The 13,377-nt window shown below is 47.8% G+C and overlaps 7 protein-coding genes across 7 annotated transcripts; 4 read left to right on the forward strand and 3 right to left on the reverse strand.

Annotated features, from left to right (window-relative positions):
* Positions 1-8: 8 nt before the first annotated feature.
* Positions 9-1,833, reverse strand: N7537_002010 (uncharacterized protein; the record flags this gene model as incomplete). Its single annotated transcript, XM_056893068.1, has 7 exons — positions 9-276; positions 338-577; positions 623-996; positions 1,056-1,190; positions 1,250-1,356; positions 1,404-1,547; positions 1,596-1,833. 7 exons carry the CDS (start codon positions 1,831-1,833, stop codon positions 9-11), a joined length of 1,506 nt encoding a protein of 501 aa, XP_056758063.1.
* A 790-nt stretch (positions 1,834-2,623) lies between these two features.
* Positions 2,624-4,603, forward strand: N7537_002011 (fungal specific transcription factor domain-containing protein; the record flags this gene model as incomplete). The annotated part of the gene is made up of 4 exons (XM_056893069.1): positions 2,624-2,680; positions 2,734-3,518; positions 3,569-4,115; positions 4,205-4,603. The coding sequence occupies 4 exons, from the start codon at positions 2,624-2,626 to the stop codon at positions 4,601-4,603; spliced, it is 1,788 nt and encodes a 595-aa protein (XP_056758064.1).
* Positions 4,604-4,729: 126 nt separating this feature from the next.
* On the reverse strand, positions 4,730-6,292 carry N7537_002012 (uncharacterized protein; the record flags this gene model as incomplete). Its single annotated transcript, XM_056893070.1, has 1 exon — positions 4,730-6,292. The coding sequence occupies one exon, from the start codon at positions 6,290-6,292 to the stop codon at positions 4,730-4,732; it is 1,563 nt and encodes a 520-aa protein (XP_056758065.1).
* A 302-nt stretch (positions 6,293-6,594) lies between these two features.
* Positions 6,595-7,887, reverse strand: N7537_002013 (Zn(II)2Cys6 transcription factor domain-containing protein; the record flags this gene model as incomplete). The annotated part of the gene is made up of 2 exons (XM_056893071.1): positions 6,595-7,274; positions 7,338-7,887. The coding sequence occupies 2 exons, from the start codon at positions 7,885-7,887 to the stop codon at positions 6,595-6,597; spliced, it is 1,230 nt and encodes a 409-aa protein (XP_056758066.1).
* Positions 7,888-8,195: 308 nt separating this feature from the next.
* N7537_002014 (NmrA/HSCARG family protein) lies at positions 8,196-9,113 on the forward strand (the record flags this gene model as incomplete). The annotated part of the gene is made up of 1 exon (XM_056893072.1): positions 8,196-9,113. The coding sequence occupies one exon, from the start codon at positions 8,196-8,198 to the stop codon at positions 9,111-9,113; it is 918 nt and encodes a 305-aa protein (XP_056758067.1).
* Positions 9,114-9,648: 535 nt separating this feature from the next.
* Positions 9,649-11,881, forward strand: N7537_002015 (WD40 repeat domain-containing protein; the record flags this gene model as incomplete). The annotated part of the gene is made up of 3 exons (XM_056893073.1): positions 9,649-10,267; positions 10,319-10,432; positions 10,485-11,881. 3 exons carry the CDS (start codon positions 9,649-9,651, stop codon positions 11,879-11,881), a joined length of 2,130 nt encoding a protein of 709 aa, XP_056758068.1.
* A 360-nt stretch (positions 11,882-12,241) lies between these two features.
* On the forward strand, positions 12,242-13,326 carry N7537_002016 (uncharacterized protein; the record flags this gene model as incomplete). Its single annotated transcript, XM_056893074.1, has 2 exons — positions 12,242-12,293; positions 12,357-13,326. The coding sequence occupies exons 1-2, from the start codon at positions 12,253-12,255 to the stop codon at positions 13,324-13,326; spliced, it is 1,011 nt and encodes a 336-aa protein (XP_056758069.1). The 5' UTR covers positions 12,242-12,252.
* Positions 13,327-13,377: the final 51 nt, after the last annotated feature.

Below are 13,377 nucleotides of genomic sequence, written 5' to 3' on the forward strand. Positions count from 1 at the left end.
TGGTCGACCTAAGCAACTTCTTTGCTCTCTGAGAATCCTGTGATATCTGCCTCACTACCCAGCGGCTTTCCATGCTTGTGAAATTCCCGAAGAGGCGTTTTCTTCCGGAACAACTGGTCAATTTCTTCGAATGATCTTCCTTGGCATTCAGGCACACAGAAGTAAACAAAAGCAATCGAGGTGATCGAAAGACTTCCATAAATAAACCCAACCTTCGACTGAAGGTTTGCATAACCAGTATCCAAAAGATATGGTAGACTGAACGAAACTGCGAAGCTGAACGTGAAATGTTAACATTCCTGTCCCACATATTGGTTGAAAAGTAGTGTCAACATACAATGTAAGAACATTTGCAACAGACGCAATCCGCTGTGAGTTATCTCGCAAGCGCAGAGTTGGTATCTCGGTAGTCACGACGTATGTTAATGCTGCCCATCCTACATTGAAGCCCACTGTGAACAAGGAAAGCATTGCAACAATGGCTGACTTCTGAGAATAAGATGGAGTATGTACTCCGAGTCCTCCCATGATAAGAAGTGATGTTGCCTGGATTGCCGCACCGATCAGAAGCAAGGGCCTGCCAACGTCAGTCAAGAACCCCTGTTTAGGGATGCGAGCTCACCTTCTTCCAACTCTATCATTGAGGTATAGACATAGTAGAACTATGACGAGTCCGATAAAACCATTGATAACGTTGAAGTTGAAACTGTTTATAGTTTGTAGGGATTTCACATACAGAGTGCCATATTGCGATGCGAATGCCTGCCCTGTAGCCTGTTGGAAAAAGTTGAGTCCAACAACAATCGCTGTTCGCTTTCGGTTAGATTTCGAGAATAGTTCCTTGAAACGACCTTGCTCTGGTTCACTTTGCAACCCCTTTTGGATTGATGCGAATTCATCTTCAATCTCATCCGAAGTGAACGCTCCTTCTCGTATTTTCTGTAAGTTGATTCGCGCCTCTTCCATGCGGCCTTGGATGAGAAGCCATCGAGGGGACTGCTTAAGCTTAGCCCTTTGGGAAATGAAAGAAAGACGAAGAATTCAGAAGTTCTCACCTCTGGAATAAACCATATGAGAGATGCTATGATGGTCGGAATGATGAAGAAAAGCCCCAAAGGTATCCTCCACGAACGGTCATCGTGTATCTTGCTAGTCCCATTGCACACCCAGCCAATGACCATTCCTCCGAACTGAAACTTTCTGTCAGTATAACTTACTTATTCATTCTGTATAAAACATTATCACTTACCGTAATGGTCAACTGGTATGTGCCCACCATGAAGCCACGAATTTGGGTTGGAGCGATCTCGGACTGGAAGACTGGAACAACAGAGAGTTCCATGCCAATATATATGTCTGGCTATGTTAGAAGTGATTCAATAGGAGAAGTTCAATAGACGCACAATTCAAGATCCTGGCGGCTAATATTTGATCACTGGATTGAGACGTAGTGGTAATTGTGGCAGTACCTAGAGCATAGATGCTCATGACAAACATGCACCATCGGCGACCAAATTGAGCACTTATAAAGCTGCCAATGACAACACCTGAAGGCTGGTTAAAAATGAAGGTGCTTATGATTCCTCACTGCGTACCACAGGCGAAGGTCAGATACGGGAGTCCGTTGAAGTATGACTTCCACTGAGTGTCGAGGGCCCAGGTTTTCGCTTTTGCATCGTAGACTCCAAATTTCTTTTCGAAGGCATCCATGGCCTGTGTTTGGGCAAAGCCTTGGTTATCGAAAGCATAGTTAAAGCTGGAGAGAGCGATCAGGCTGCATGATAATGCTAGCCGTTTGTTGAAGTATTTTCGCACATCGTAGTGGCCGATCATTGTGGCGTGAGTAGGGCAAAAAAAAACTCTAGTCCGATTTTATTTCCCAATTCAACATGGTAATACTACTGTATTTCTATGCTTGTCTTATATAAAATAAGATCCATGGTAGTTGAGGATTTGTTACGTGTGGTAGACTGTCCTAGCCGGCACCGGCTATTTACTAGCCGCCAACTGGAGAGAGACAGGATTATCTAGAATCTAAAAGCACGCAATATCAAAGGTTATACATAGTATGCCCTTTTTACCGCCTTCGTGTAAACCCAAAATGATCTCTAAAAAGACAATGACAAGGTCACATAAGCGGCCGACTATTCTTGTTCACTATCAAAGAGAAATTTGGACATTTGAGTCCATTAGATAAGCCAGAGACATATGCGAATAAACATTAACTAGAAGCTATCGGGAAATATATTGACTGCATACCACCTTTGCTGATTGGTCAAAGACCTCGGTTCAACTCCGGGGAACAAGAGGTCGCAATCCAAATGGCGGAGCACGCAATTATATATTCATCCTAACGGCCCGGGCTGGGAAATTCAAAATTTGCCGTTGCGGGTGTCTGATAGCCGCTTGCTCTTGGAGAGAGCACACAACTCTTCCGGACTCTTGAAAATGGACTCGACATCCCCGGCAGCGGCTCCCAGCACAGCGGCCCACTTAACGCAAAGTGGAACAAAACGTCTTCGTACCAGGAAAGCTTGCAGGCCGTGCCATCTGCTTAAGGCTAAATGTTCTGGATCGTTGCCTACCTGTCAGCGATGCAGCCAAAAAGGGATACCATGCGAATATGCATCGTCAAAGCCGGGTAACGGGACACGAACACGGCGAAGAGCCATCGCATCGAGTGAGACTCAGCAAAATCACCCACTGTTATCACCGTTGATATCTCCTAAACAGACAGCGAGTGTAGGGTGTTCCCTTCAGGCTTTGCCATCGCAAAAGACAAGGACCGAGGACGCTATTTCACACGGAGAAACCCATAGCAATGGGGTGAATTATCACTCGAGCAAGGAACTTGGAGTGGAGAAGAGTGTAATCAGGCTCTACATCGACGCCTACTTTGAACACATCGCACCGCTTTGTGAGAATGGCTTTGTTCACCGCGCTATTTTCCTACAAGCCTGGAACTCTGGAACTGTCGACCCAGCGCTATTGAAGGCAGTTTGTAGTGCATCGGCGGGATTTATGTCAACAGATTCCGTCACAGCTGAACAAAGAGAAAGGTGGCGTACTGAAGCAGAGGCGCATGTTTGGTCAAATATCGGACGACCATCTCTGGTCGTACTTCAAGTTCTCGTGGTGGTAATTTCCCAAAATTGTGCATTATCCCGATTTCTCGCTTTGCAACCGCTGCTAGGAATTGCTGCGAAGATGGCATACATGCTCCGGTTGAATCATGAAAACACTCAACTATCCACAACAGCTCGCGAAATTCGTCGCCGTATTATGTGGTCAATATTCATTTTGGACAAACGACTTGCGGCTGGACAGTCGGACCTGATATCGTGTCCCAAAGAGCAAATGCATATACAACTACCATCGAACGAGAGAGACTTCGAGCTCGCAATTTCTGGCGGAACAGGTACTCTTATACCAACGCAGATTGATGAAGGTGACTCCACCAGCATGGGCACCAGAGCATACTTTTGCCAGCTCTCTAATATTCGGCATGAGATTCTTCAGTGAGAGATTCTACAGCATGAATTAATTATCAATGCTGACTGATGGCTAGGTACACCAGAAGAGTAATTTCCGAAGGTTCAAAAGCACACGACTCTCGTGGCGAGCTCCTCCAACTGGAATCTGACTTACAAAAACTGAAACGCTCACTGCCTGAATCAATGGCCTTTAGCGAGCGTAATCTTAACCTACGAGCTTACTCTCCACATTTGAAGCGATACGTTATGTTACATACGATGTGGCACCAATGTCACTGTGACTTGTATAGATTTCTGCTACCTGGAATTCGGGAATCCCTGCCCGATGAAGTTCTCAATACGACGCTACCTGAGTATGCAATTTATTGTCAAACACGAGCAGTTGAGCATGCAAAGGCACTTGTCGAGATATTTGGAACGGTTCAGAAGGTTTGCGGTCAAACTCCACAAGATCCGGGGATCAGCATTTGTGTATTTCAATGCACACGGATTTTAATACGAGCTTTTGACATTGGACTTCTCGGAAGTCATTCAACTAGTATTGAGATACTTTACCAGCTTAAATCTGTTGCGAAAATACTCTTGCCTATTACCGCGGCAAACCAGTCCGCTGACCAACTGGTAAGTTATATTCTTCATGTCTTGACAGGAAAATCATGTCAGCATCTCTTTATTCTCAAGCATAATACTAATTATGGTTTATTATTCAGTACAAAGAGACTGAGAGGCTCATAAGCATCGCGGTTGCTGGGGGTTCCTCCCCAGACTCAATGACAAAAGCCTCACGGAAAGAGCACATCCGTGACAACAACATACTCGATATTCTAGCTCGCATTCGTCGGCGTGATATTGAGCAAGGAGAGGAAGTTCTTCATCAGTACCCAGCAAGCCCTCCTGTCACCACTCCGACCGGATCGGAAGTACCGTCGGACAGAGAAACGGGTGCCGCCAACGAAAGAACAGGAATTTTAGAGGAATCTCTGTGGTATACGGGACTCGGACCAGAGCACATGTTTGGCTCACTGGATACTGTATTCGATGAATTTGGGGGACCATCTATGAATTTCGATCCTCAAGATCTTGAACAATTGTACGGGAATCAATCATGACATTAGATGCACATGGATTATAGTAAAAATTCTTAATGTTTAATGGCCTGCGAGCAGCTAACATTGATCTCATTGCACCCCTTCGGTGCCAATTGATCCAAATGATATTAGAAATTCCCATGCCACTCAGAGTGTTTCAGTCCTCTTTCTATATTGTTCCTCTGGACTCTCAAGATTCACCGGAGGAAATCTAGGATCCTTTTGAAACGGGAGAAAGTCCGATGTCTGCATCATCCAGCGAAACATCTCTGCCTGCATCTCTCGAACAATATGATCAAATTGTGGATCTGCAGCGACGTTGTGAATCTCAGCGATATCAGTCTTCCTGTTGTACAATTCGGCTGGTTCGTACAGCCGATACACATACGCCCAGTCTGCACTTCTCATGGAAACTGCTTTTCCAACGATCTCGGTATCTTCATGTTGCAGAACAGACTTGATATCATATGGATAGGGCGCTTGCTCGAGGAGCGGCTCTTCCGATTTGAGGAAGCCCCCTTCGGTGTATGCGTAGAGCTTTGGGTGCTTCTGATTCCCAAGTATTGCCGGCAAGAGCGAAACGCCATTGTGCGGAAAGCTCTCAGAGACCTTACATAGCTCGAGAACAGTTGGGAGCAGATCGACCATCTCACAAATGTCATCGTTGGTTTTACCGACAGGTAAACCGGCACCGCCTATGATGAGAGGTTCGCGAGCAAGGACTTCAGACACGCCGCTAGGCCACTTCTCAATCATACCATGGTCTCCAAGGTATTCTCCGTGGTCGGTGTAGAATGCGGTGACCGTGTTTGATACCAAACCCGTACTTTCCAATGCAGTCATGACCTGCCCGAATTGCGTATCGAGACGAGAGATCATCCCATAGTATGTCGCTGTAATTTCAGCCCAGATTTCATCGGTTGCCCGTTCTGTGCCATAGCGCTTGCGATTCTCTTCAAAATATCTCGGTTCGTAACCTGTTTTCCGCTCTGGCTTGGTTGGCATTGGCATCTTCTTGCGGTCATACATGGAGAAGTACGGTTCCTCAACTTGAAATGGACAATGGGGGAATATCAGTGGTAGGTAAAGAACCCATGGACCCCTAGGAGGGTTTTCTAACCATTTTATAGCAGATCGCACAGCAGCTTCATCATAGTCAACTGTCTTGTCCTGACTGCGGAGGCCCTTGTAGAACAAACGGTCCCAGATATCTTCTGACACATCCGGTTCTACACCTCCCTTTCCAAATTTTGGCATCCACTCCGGCGGAACGAGAAAGCCATATTCGGTTACACTCAACTCTGTGACCGTGGGCGCAAAGGTATCGCCCCTAGGAGCCAAACATGCAACGTGGTATCCGCTTTCCTTCAGCGCACGAAACATGTTAGGTTCCCAGGGCTTGATGAGATTTTCCAAACTTCGATGGCCTGACACATGTGGATATTGCCCTGTGTAGAGCGAACATCGGCTTTGTGAACATACGGTGGCTTGCAAATAGCAATTCGTGAATTTGGTCCCCCGCGCAGCGAAGGCGTCAATATTGGGTGTGCGAACATGGGGGTTTCCGAAACAGCCAACGGAGTCATAACGAAGCTGATCTGGCATGAATATCACCAGATTTGGGCGAGGTTCTGCCGTTTGACTTGTGGCGTCGTCAATTTGACTTGATGGGTTGTCGAGGGCGGGCAACGGGAGCCTAACAGGGGCCATAATGCTTGATGTTGTGGTTTTTTGTGAATTTTGATTATGCTGCACGAGAATCTCGAACGTTAAATCATCAATTGGAAATTTGCTTCATACTTGGAAATGCCTTTTTTTCTTTTTCTTCTGCTTCTACTGGCAGCCGGTGGGCTAGTAGCCGGCAACGGCCCGTGAGGCAGCCGAACGGATATCAGCCTAACTTATGCCGCGACGGAGTGTAAACCAAAGTGCGAAGAAACAAGAAAAACCTCGGCAAAGCTGAAAAATCTGTGTTATTGTTATTGTTATTGTTATTGTTAGCGTTGCATTGCTTATAAAACACCACCCCTTGAATAAAACCAAGCTTTTGTTTCATCAATGCCCAATTTAGTCACAAGAAGCATCTTCCCAAACAAGTCCACATCATCCGGCTTCGCGTCCTGAAGCAGTCCAGTAAAATCTGCATTATAGACAATAAAGTGTTGGTTTTCCGTCCAAGCTACTGCAAAATCGAAGGCACTTTGCGCATTCCATAAATGCGCAGACTGATACCATGCATGCTCGAGTCCAAGCTTTCCATCACAGCTAGAGAGCGGCTTGCCTTGTAGGAAGTGTTGGATCTTCACAAAGTAGAACACCATCATCACAGTGCGCCGCGCTGATTCTTGGAATACCCATGATTCCCAGAAGCTCATTACTGGTTCTATGGAGATAGGGAGGAGCTCGCAGGGTTGTGAGGGGTGTGGTATATGAATGCAGTTGAAAAGAGATAGTACTGATGCCTCGAGTAGAGCCAATAAGGATTCCGAGGATGGTTGTGTGCGGATGCCACCGTCAAATAAACGCATTATCAAGTATAAAATGAGCGCGTGGATTCGAGCAAGCAGTTCCAGTAGCGTGGTAGGCGGTGGGGCAGAGAGAAGATCGTTTATGCGAGAATCGAATATGGACATCAAAACCGGTGAATTTGTATCATTTTTGCTCATGTAGAGGGAACAACAAGCGAATGCATCTATGATAAGCTTAGTATGGCAATTTGCTATAAAATGAAAAAAATTGATGTCAGTGAACAAACCTTGCATGTCCTTCGGCATATCACTTTTATAAAGCTGACGATGACACCATGGAGTTTGGTTCTCAGTGACTACCATTTTGGGGATGTTCTGGAGCACATCCACCGCGAACTGTAGTCGATTGGCTAATACATCTGAGAGCCGCTTTGGGGAATTCGTTCTTGTCATGGCGAGATCGAAGTTCTGCGATGAGGGCAGGCCTTCGAAGATATCCACCCGATCTTCCGGGGGTATTAAATTGATGTAACGGCAGGGCGAGTCGATAATAATAGGATGAAGTGGGCCCGTATTGACCCGGGTCATCAAGTCAGAGTCACGATTGCATTGAGTAGAAGCGGTGCCAATCATCTCATCATAATTCGTAGATGCCGGAATATCGGCAATAACATCGGCGCAGGTTTGGGACAGCCTGCCGGGGTAAAAGCACGGTATGCTTTTGTGGATACATCTTGAGCAGGCCGGGAATGATAGGTCGCAGCGCCGTTTGGCTAATTTGCATGCTTCGCATGACTTCCGCCGCGAAGTTGCTGTGCCTTGACCCGCATAAAGCATCGTCTCTTTGAGACTTCTCGAAGGCAAGGTTGAGGAAGAGAAATGTTCCAGGCTTGTGGGTCCGAAGTGGAATTCCGCCCGCTAGTGGAATGGGGCTTTTGGTTCACCAATCAGAAGTCGCTTTGGGGTCGGGACGGTGGCGGACCGAGTGGAGTTCCGCAATTGTACAATATGTACAACATATAGAAGTGTCTGTCAACGTGGATATATCGTGGTATATAAGGACGTAGGTCGCACACAGATTCAATGTAGAAATTACAAGCACAAAGCCTCATACTTTATTCTCATACTTTATTTCCGAATTTCAAATGTCTTCTCCGACCGTCTTCGTCTGCGGCGCCACTGGTACCCAGGGCGGTGCTTTGATCGACCATCTGCTCAAAACCGATGTCAAAATACATGCCGTTACGCGCACCCCCGACTCGGCTGCTGCCCAACGTCTTAAATCACTCGGCGTCCTTATTACGGAAGGCGATTTTGACAACGATGATTCCGTCAGAAAGCCCATGGCCAATTGCACAAGCCTTTTCCTGAACTTGATGCCTGCGTTGACGGATTTGAATGCAAGTTTCGAACAAGCATGCCGACTTCTCAAAATTGCCAAGGAAGCTGGCATCAAGCAAGTCATGTATACCAGCGGATTGTCTGCCAATGACCCCCAACGCCTCAAATTATGGGATCCGACCAGCATCATTAGCACCATGATGCTCAACAAACATGATATTGAAAACGAAATTCGCAAAGCGGGATTTGAAAACTGGACAATTTTGCGCCCGGGTAACTTCATGAACAACTACCTATCCCCGAAGACAATGATGTACCCGGGCTTCACGAAAACCGGAGTATTCACCACTGCTTTCGCTCCGGATACCTTGTTGCCCATGGTTGATCCCAACGACATTGGCCAATTTGCAGCAGCAGCAGTCTTCGATCCTGTCAAGTTCAACCACCAAGAAATTGAGATCGCTTCGGAATTTTTGGGAGTCGACGCCATCATCCAGTCTTTATCCCGTGCCACTGGAAGGGAAATGAGCGTTGTCTATATGTCAGATGAGGAAATCAGCGAACAGAAGGCTACCAATCCCTTCATTGCCGGTCAACTCATGGCCCGTGATCTAGTATCATTTGTGGATTTGAACAAAGTCAAGGCGTGGAATATTCCGCTGGGGACCTTCGAGCAATTCTTGCAGCGAGAAAAATCGAAAGTTGATGCGACATATCTTTGAATTGCAATTGGCCCGAGAGTACAAGTGGGTGGAGGAATGAACGGGATCATTGTTGGGCGGCTTAAGGGCACTGCAGGGAATCCCAATTTTTAAGCCAGGGGAAATATCTGATGTTGTCATGTTCCGTGAATTGTTAATTTTTAGCAATCAATGTAGTAGTTGTTGTCTGGAATAGAACAGTGTTGACATCGAGCCCAGATGCTTAGTGATTCCACGCGTTTTGGGACAAAAACACCAAAACAATTAAGCCTAGGGATTAGTCCAAGCCAATTTGGCGTTAGATAACCTAGATAACTGTAAAGGAGGAATAATTTGTATTGAAGGAGTTCCAGATGGTCAATATTAAGAGTGGAGGAGGGTGGTAAAGTGCCTTGGATGCCTTGACACGATCGCGTCACGTCGCGACACGAAAAAAAGATCCAACTTCCCCGATTCATCTCTCCCCTTTAGTCTTTAACCGCCCAGACCTCCACCAATGCATCCATAGCTTCTTTTTTTTTTTTTTTTTTTTTCTTTCTGTTTTTTTCGTTAAACAATGGACATCTCTAATTCCCCGGAGGAACCCCGGTCAGAGCCTGTTCCTCCTCCCCCAGAGCCACCCTCATCCCCGCCGTCTATTGCTTCCGATACTCGCAGAACCAGAAAACCACCAACTGTAACGCCCCGGTCATTCCGTCGATTCTTTACCCCGCGTTCTTTATTACCAACTGGGGATACTTCTATCACGCCGTCGACCAGCCGCCAGGCCTTACGGGCACTCACATCGCCCGCGGTGAACCGTCTGGGGCCAGCCTTTTCGAGAACCTCCAAGGCTGGCAGCACCAGAAGTCCTCACGATGGCTTACCAGAAGACTTTATTCGCACCCCGAGCAGGAAAAGAAAGAATTCATTCTCCTCAGTCGTCTCCCCGCAATCCTCGCCTCTGAAGAGAGTTCGCGTCCGGTCTCCGATGCACGATGTGGAACAAGATATTAAAATTCCAAATATCGACATTCGTCCTGATGCATTAGCACCGCCGAGTCCACCCAAGCGAAATACCCCCGTGGCTCCTGTGCGCCGCTCCCAGGCACTGCAATCATCTGGTGCTTTGTTTATGCGAACTATGATGGGGGCTCGGGCCAATAAAGTAACCCTACGATCTAACTCTGGCGCTGGTTGGTATTCACCCTCATGGCGTACTTTTGCACCTCTAATCTCCTATCTAGGCTGGCAAGATCTTACTTCCAACTTCTATTCGCAATCGCAGGACCGTCACATGTGTGGTAGCTATGCATCGGAGGGTTCAGTGGCCCTCCCATTCTGTAATGCTTCATGCAACAGTAAGTCCTGTTTCCACCTGACTGCTCCCCATAAATGCTAACAAATGGGAAGCAAATTCTCTTGTTGCAGTGGGCGATGAAGAGGGTGGTATTCGCCTCTTGGATTCATCGATGGATGAGGATGCTAGGTTCTCTAGCGCATACCTTGGTTTCCGTCCACACATGAATTCGATTATGGATCTCGAGTTCTCATCGGACGACATGCTACTGGCTACGGCATCTGGCGACCAAACGTCTCTTATTATTGATATGACAACACAACGACCCATCCACTGCTTATCGAATCACTCATCCTCCGTTAAGCGTGTCCAATTCCAACCAGCATCAAACAATAAGGTTCTTGCTACGTGCAGTCGGGATGGAAATGTCAATATTTGGGATCTCCGCTGTAAAGGATTTGAACGGCCTGCGTTGCAAGTTCAATGCTCCCTGGAATCCGAAACCGAAAATGCCGCGACCACTGCACCTCCAAAAATGTTATACCCGCACGTTCTGAATACCATTGAAGGTGCCCATGCATACACAACCTCTCATAAACCGACCATGGATAAAAATGATGCGCCACCAATTGGCCGGACCGACATCACCGTTACTTCTCTCGCCTTTCTCTCGCCTGGCCGTGAAAATCTTTTTGTTACGGCTTCCGAGGCTAGCGCAAGTGTCAGACTTTGGGACTTGCGAACAGCACATAACAATCGGCGTGGTCGACCCGTTATTCCTCTATCTACCACGCAAGAGCCGGAAAGCCATGTAAAGTATCGACGCTTTGGCCTGACTTCCATGGCGTTTGGAGGAGATGGCTCACGATTGTACACACTTTGCCGAGACAACACCGTTTATACCTACTCGACATCGCACTTAATTCTCGGGCATGCGCCTGAACTTTCACTCAATAACAACCGTCCACGAAGAACGGGAGGCTCCGACAAGGACGGCCTTGGACCTCTCTATGGTTTCCGCCACCCTCGCCTCCAAATTTCCTCATTCTATGTGAAGTTGGCTGTGCGCAAAGCAAACCACGATCATCCGGAGATGTTGGCCACTGGGAGTAGCGACCACTGCCCCATTCTTTTCCCTACCGATGAACGGTACTTCAATTCTCCCGTGAAAGCACCAGCCGAATCTCTGCCTAGTAGGACTTCCCTATTTACCACACGCTCAGGGCTTCGTCGCACCAACTCTGGAATCGGCTTGTCCGGCCGTCTCGAAGATACCATCCCAATCCACCAATCAGGCACCCCTCTTATCGAAGGTCATCAGAAAGAGGTCACTGGTCTGTCTTGGACACCATCTGGCGAACTAATTACTGTGAGCGATGACTACTCTGCTCGGTGCTGGCGTGAGGGATCTGAGGCTCGCGAGCTTCGAAACGGTGGTGAAACTGAGGGTAAACGCTGGATGTGTGGCTGGGCTGATATGAAAGACTCAATTGACGACGAAGATGAATGATTCCCCGGTATCGTCTGTGATTTTTATTGTTTTTGCATTTTCCGAGGTGTTTGGATGTTTCTTCCTTTTTGCCTGTGGGCATTTTACTGGCGTTTGGGAAAGCATATTAATTAGCGTAGCATACCCTTTGTTTCGGGCTTATTTGTATTATCTGACTGAAGCAAACATGTCCCTCATTCGTCGAGTATAGGCCAATAAGGTAAGATTTTCAAAGGTAAATATGAAGTGAAAATTTGTAAAGTAGAAATGTCTGGGGGTGTAGTGTACGTATGTGGAGGTCGCCCATATAGAGCGATAAGATAACGCCGACCTCGACGGAAAAAGTTCCAACAACTCCAACCCTCCAATCTTCTACTGCAAAACCACCCAAAATGCCTCACAAACACAAGAGACGTGGCGAAGCCGATAGAGAGTGAGCATTAGAAATATACCAGATCTCTTCAAAGCCCAAAACTAACGATTCCCCTCGCGCCAGGCAGTTCGATCTCCCGCCCTCAGAGATCGCAAAAGCACTTCCAGTCCGCGATCTAGTCAAGCCCAAGTTAGGCAAGAACGGCAAAAAGCTCAAGAACCAATCCAAAGACCATAACCAGAGCGCCAACAAAGCACCCACCCACCGCCTCAAGAATGTCACCGAAGACGACACCCCGAGAGCATTCCGCCACCTAATGCAATACCAGCAGACAGGTCGACGGGCGCCATCAGGGCTAGAAACAGGCGAGCGCCCAAACAAGCGCAAGCGCAATGCCGCAGAAGACGCAACAACGTCATCGAAGAAGCCCACGAAGGCAGCGGAAGCGCAACCCAAACCCTCCGCCAAGGAGAAGGCCGAAATGCCGAAGATCATGCCTGGCGAGCGGCTGGCCGAGTTCGTAGCACGCGTTGACCGCGAAATGCCGCTGTCGCAGATGACCAAGTCAGTCAAGTCTGGTGACGCCAAGAACAAGGAGCAGCATAAGCGGACGAAGCATGAGAAACATTTGCTGCGACTGCAGAAGGGGTGGCGTGAAGAGCACGCCAAGATCAAGGAGAGGGAGCAGGAGGAGCGGGAGGAGCGGGAGGATGATATGGAGGTTGAGTTGCGGCAGTGGAAGGAGTGGGAAATTGAAGCTGCGGGAGGAAAGAAGAAGGCTGCTGCGAAGAAGAACAAGAAGAAGGGGGCGAATGCTGATGGGGATGCCGATAGCGGGGATGATGATCCTGATCCTTGGGCCAAGCTGAAGAAGCGTGACGAGGAGCGAAAGAGGAATCCATTTGAGGTTGCGAAGGCGCCGCCGCAGTTGGTTAAACCCCGGGAGATCTTCAAGGTGCGTGGTGGGGCTAAGGTTGATGTTGCTAACGTGCCTGCTGCGGTTGGCAGTCTGAGACGCCGTGAGGAGTTGGCTGGTGAGCGGAGGAATATTGTTGAGGAATACCGGAAGTTGATGGCCGCCAAGCGGCAGTGAGGGATATAGATATAGTAGAATGATTGTTTAGGGCTACGGGTTTCATGTATC

Source organism: Penicillium hordei, assembly GCF_028827395.1.
Source record: "Penicillium hordei strain IBT 12815 chromosome Unknown utg000001l_segment0_segment0, whole genome shotgun sequence".
Taxonomy (NCBI): domain Eukaryota; kingdom Fungi; phylum Ascomycota; class Eurotiomycetes; order Eurotiales; family Aspergillaceae; genus Penicillium; species Penicillium hordei.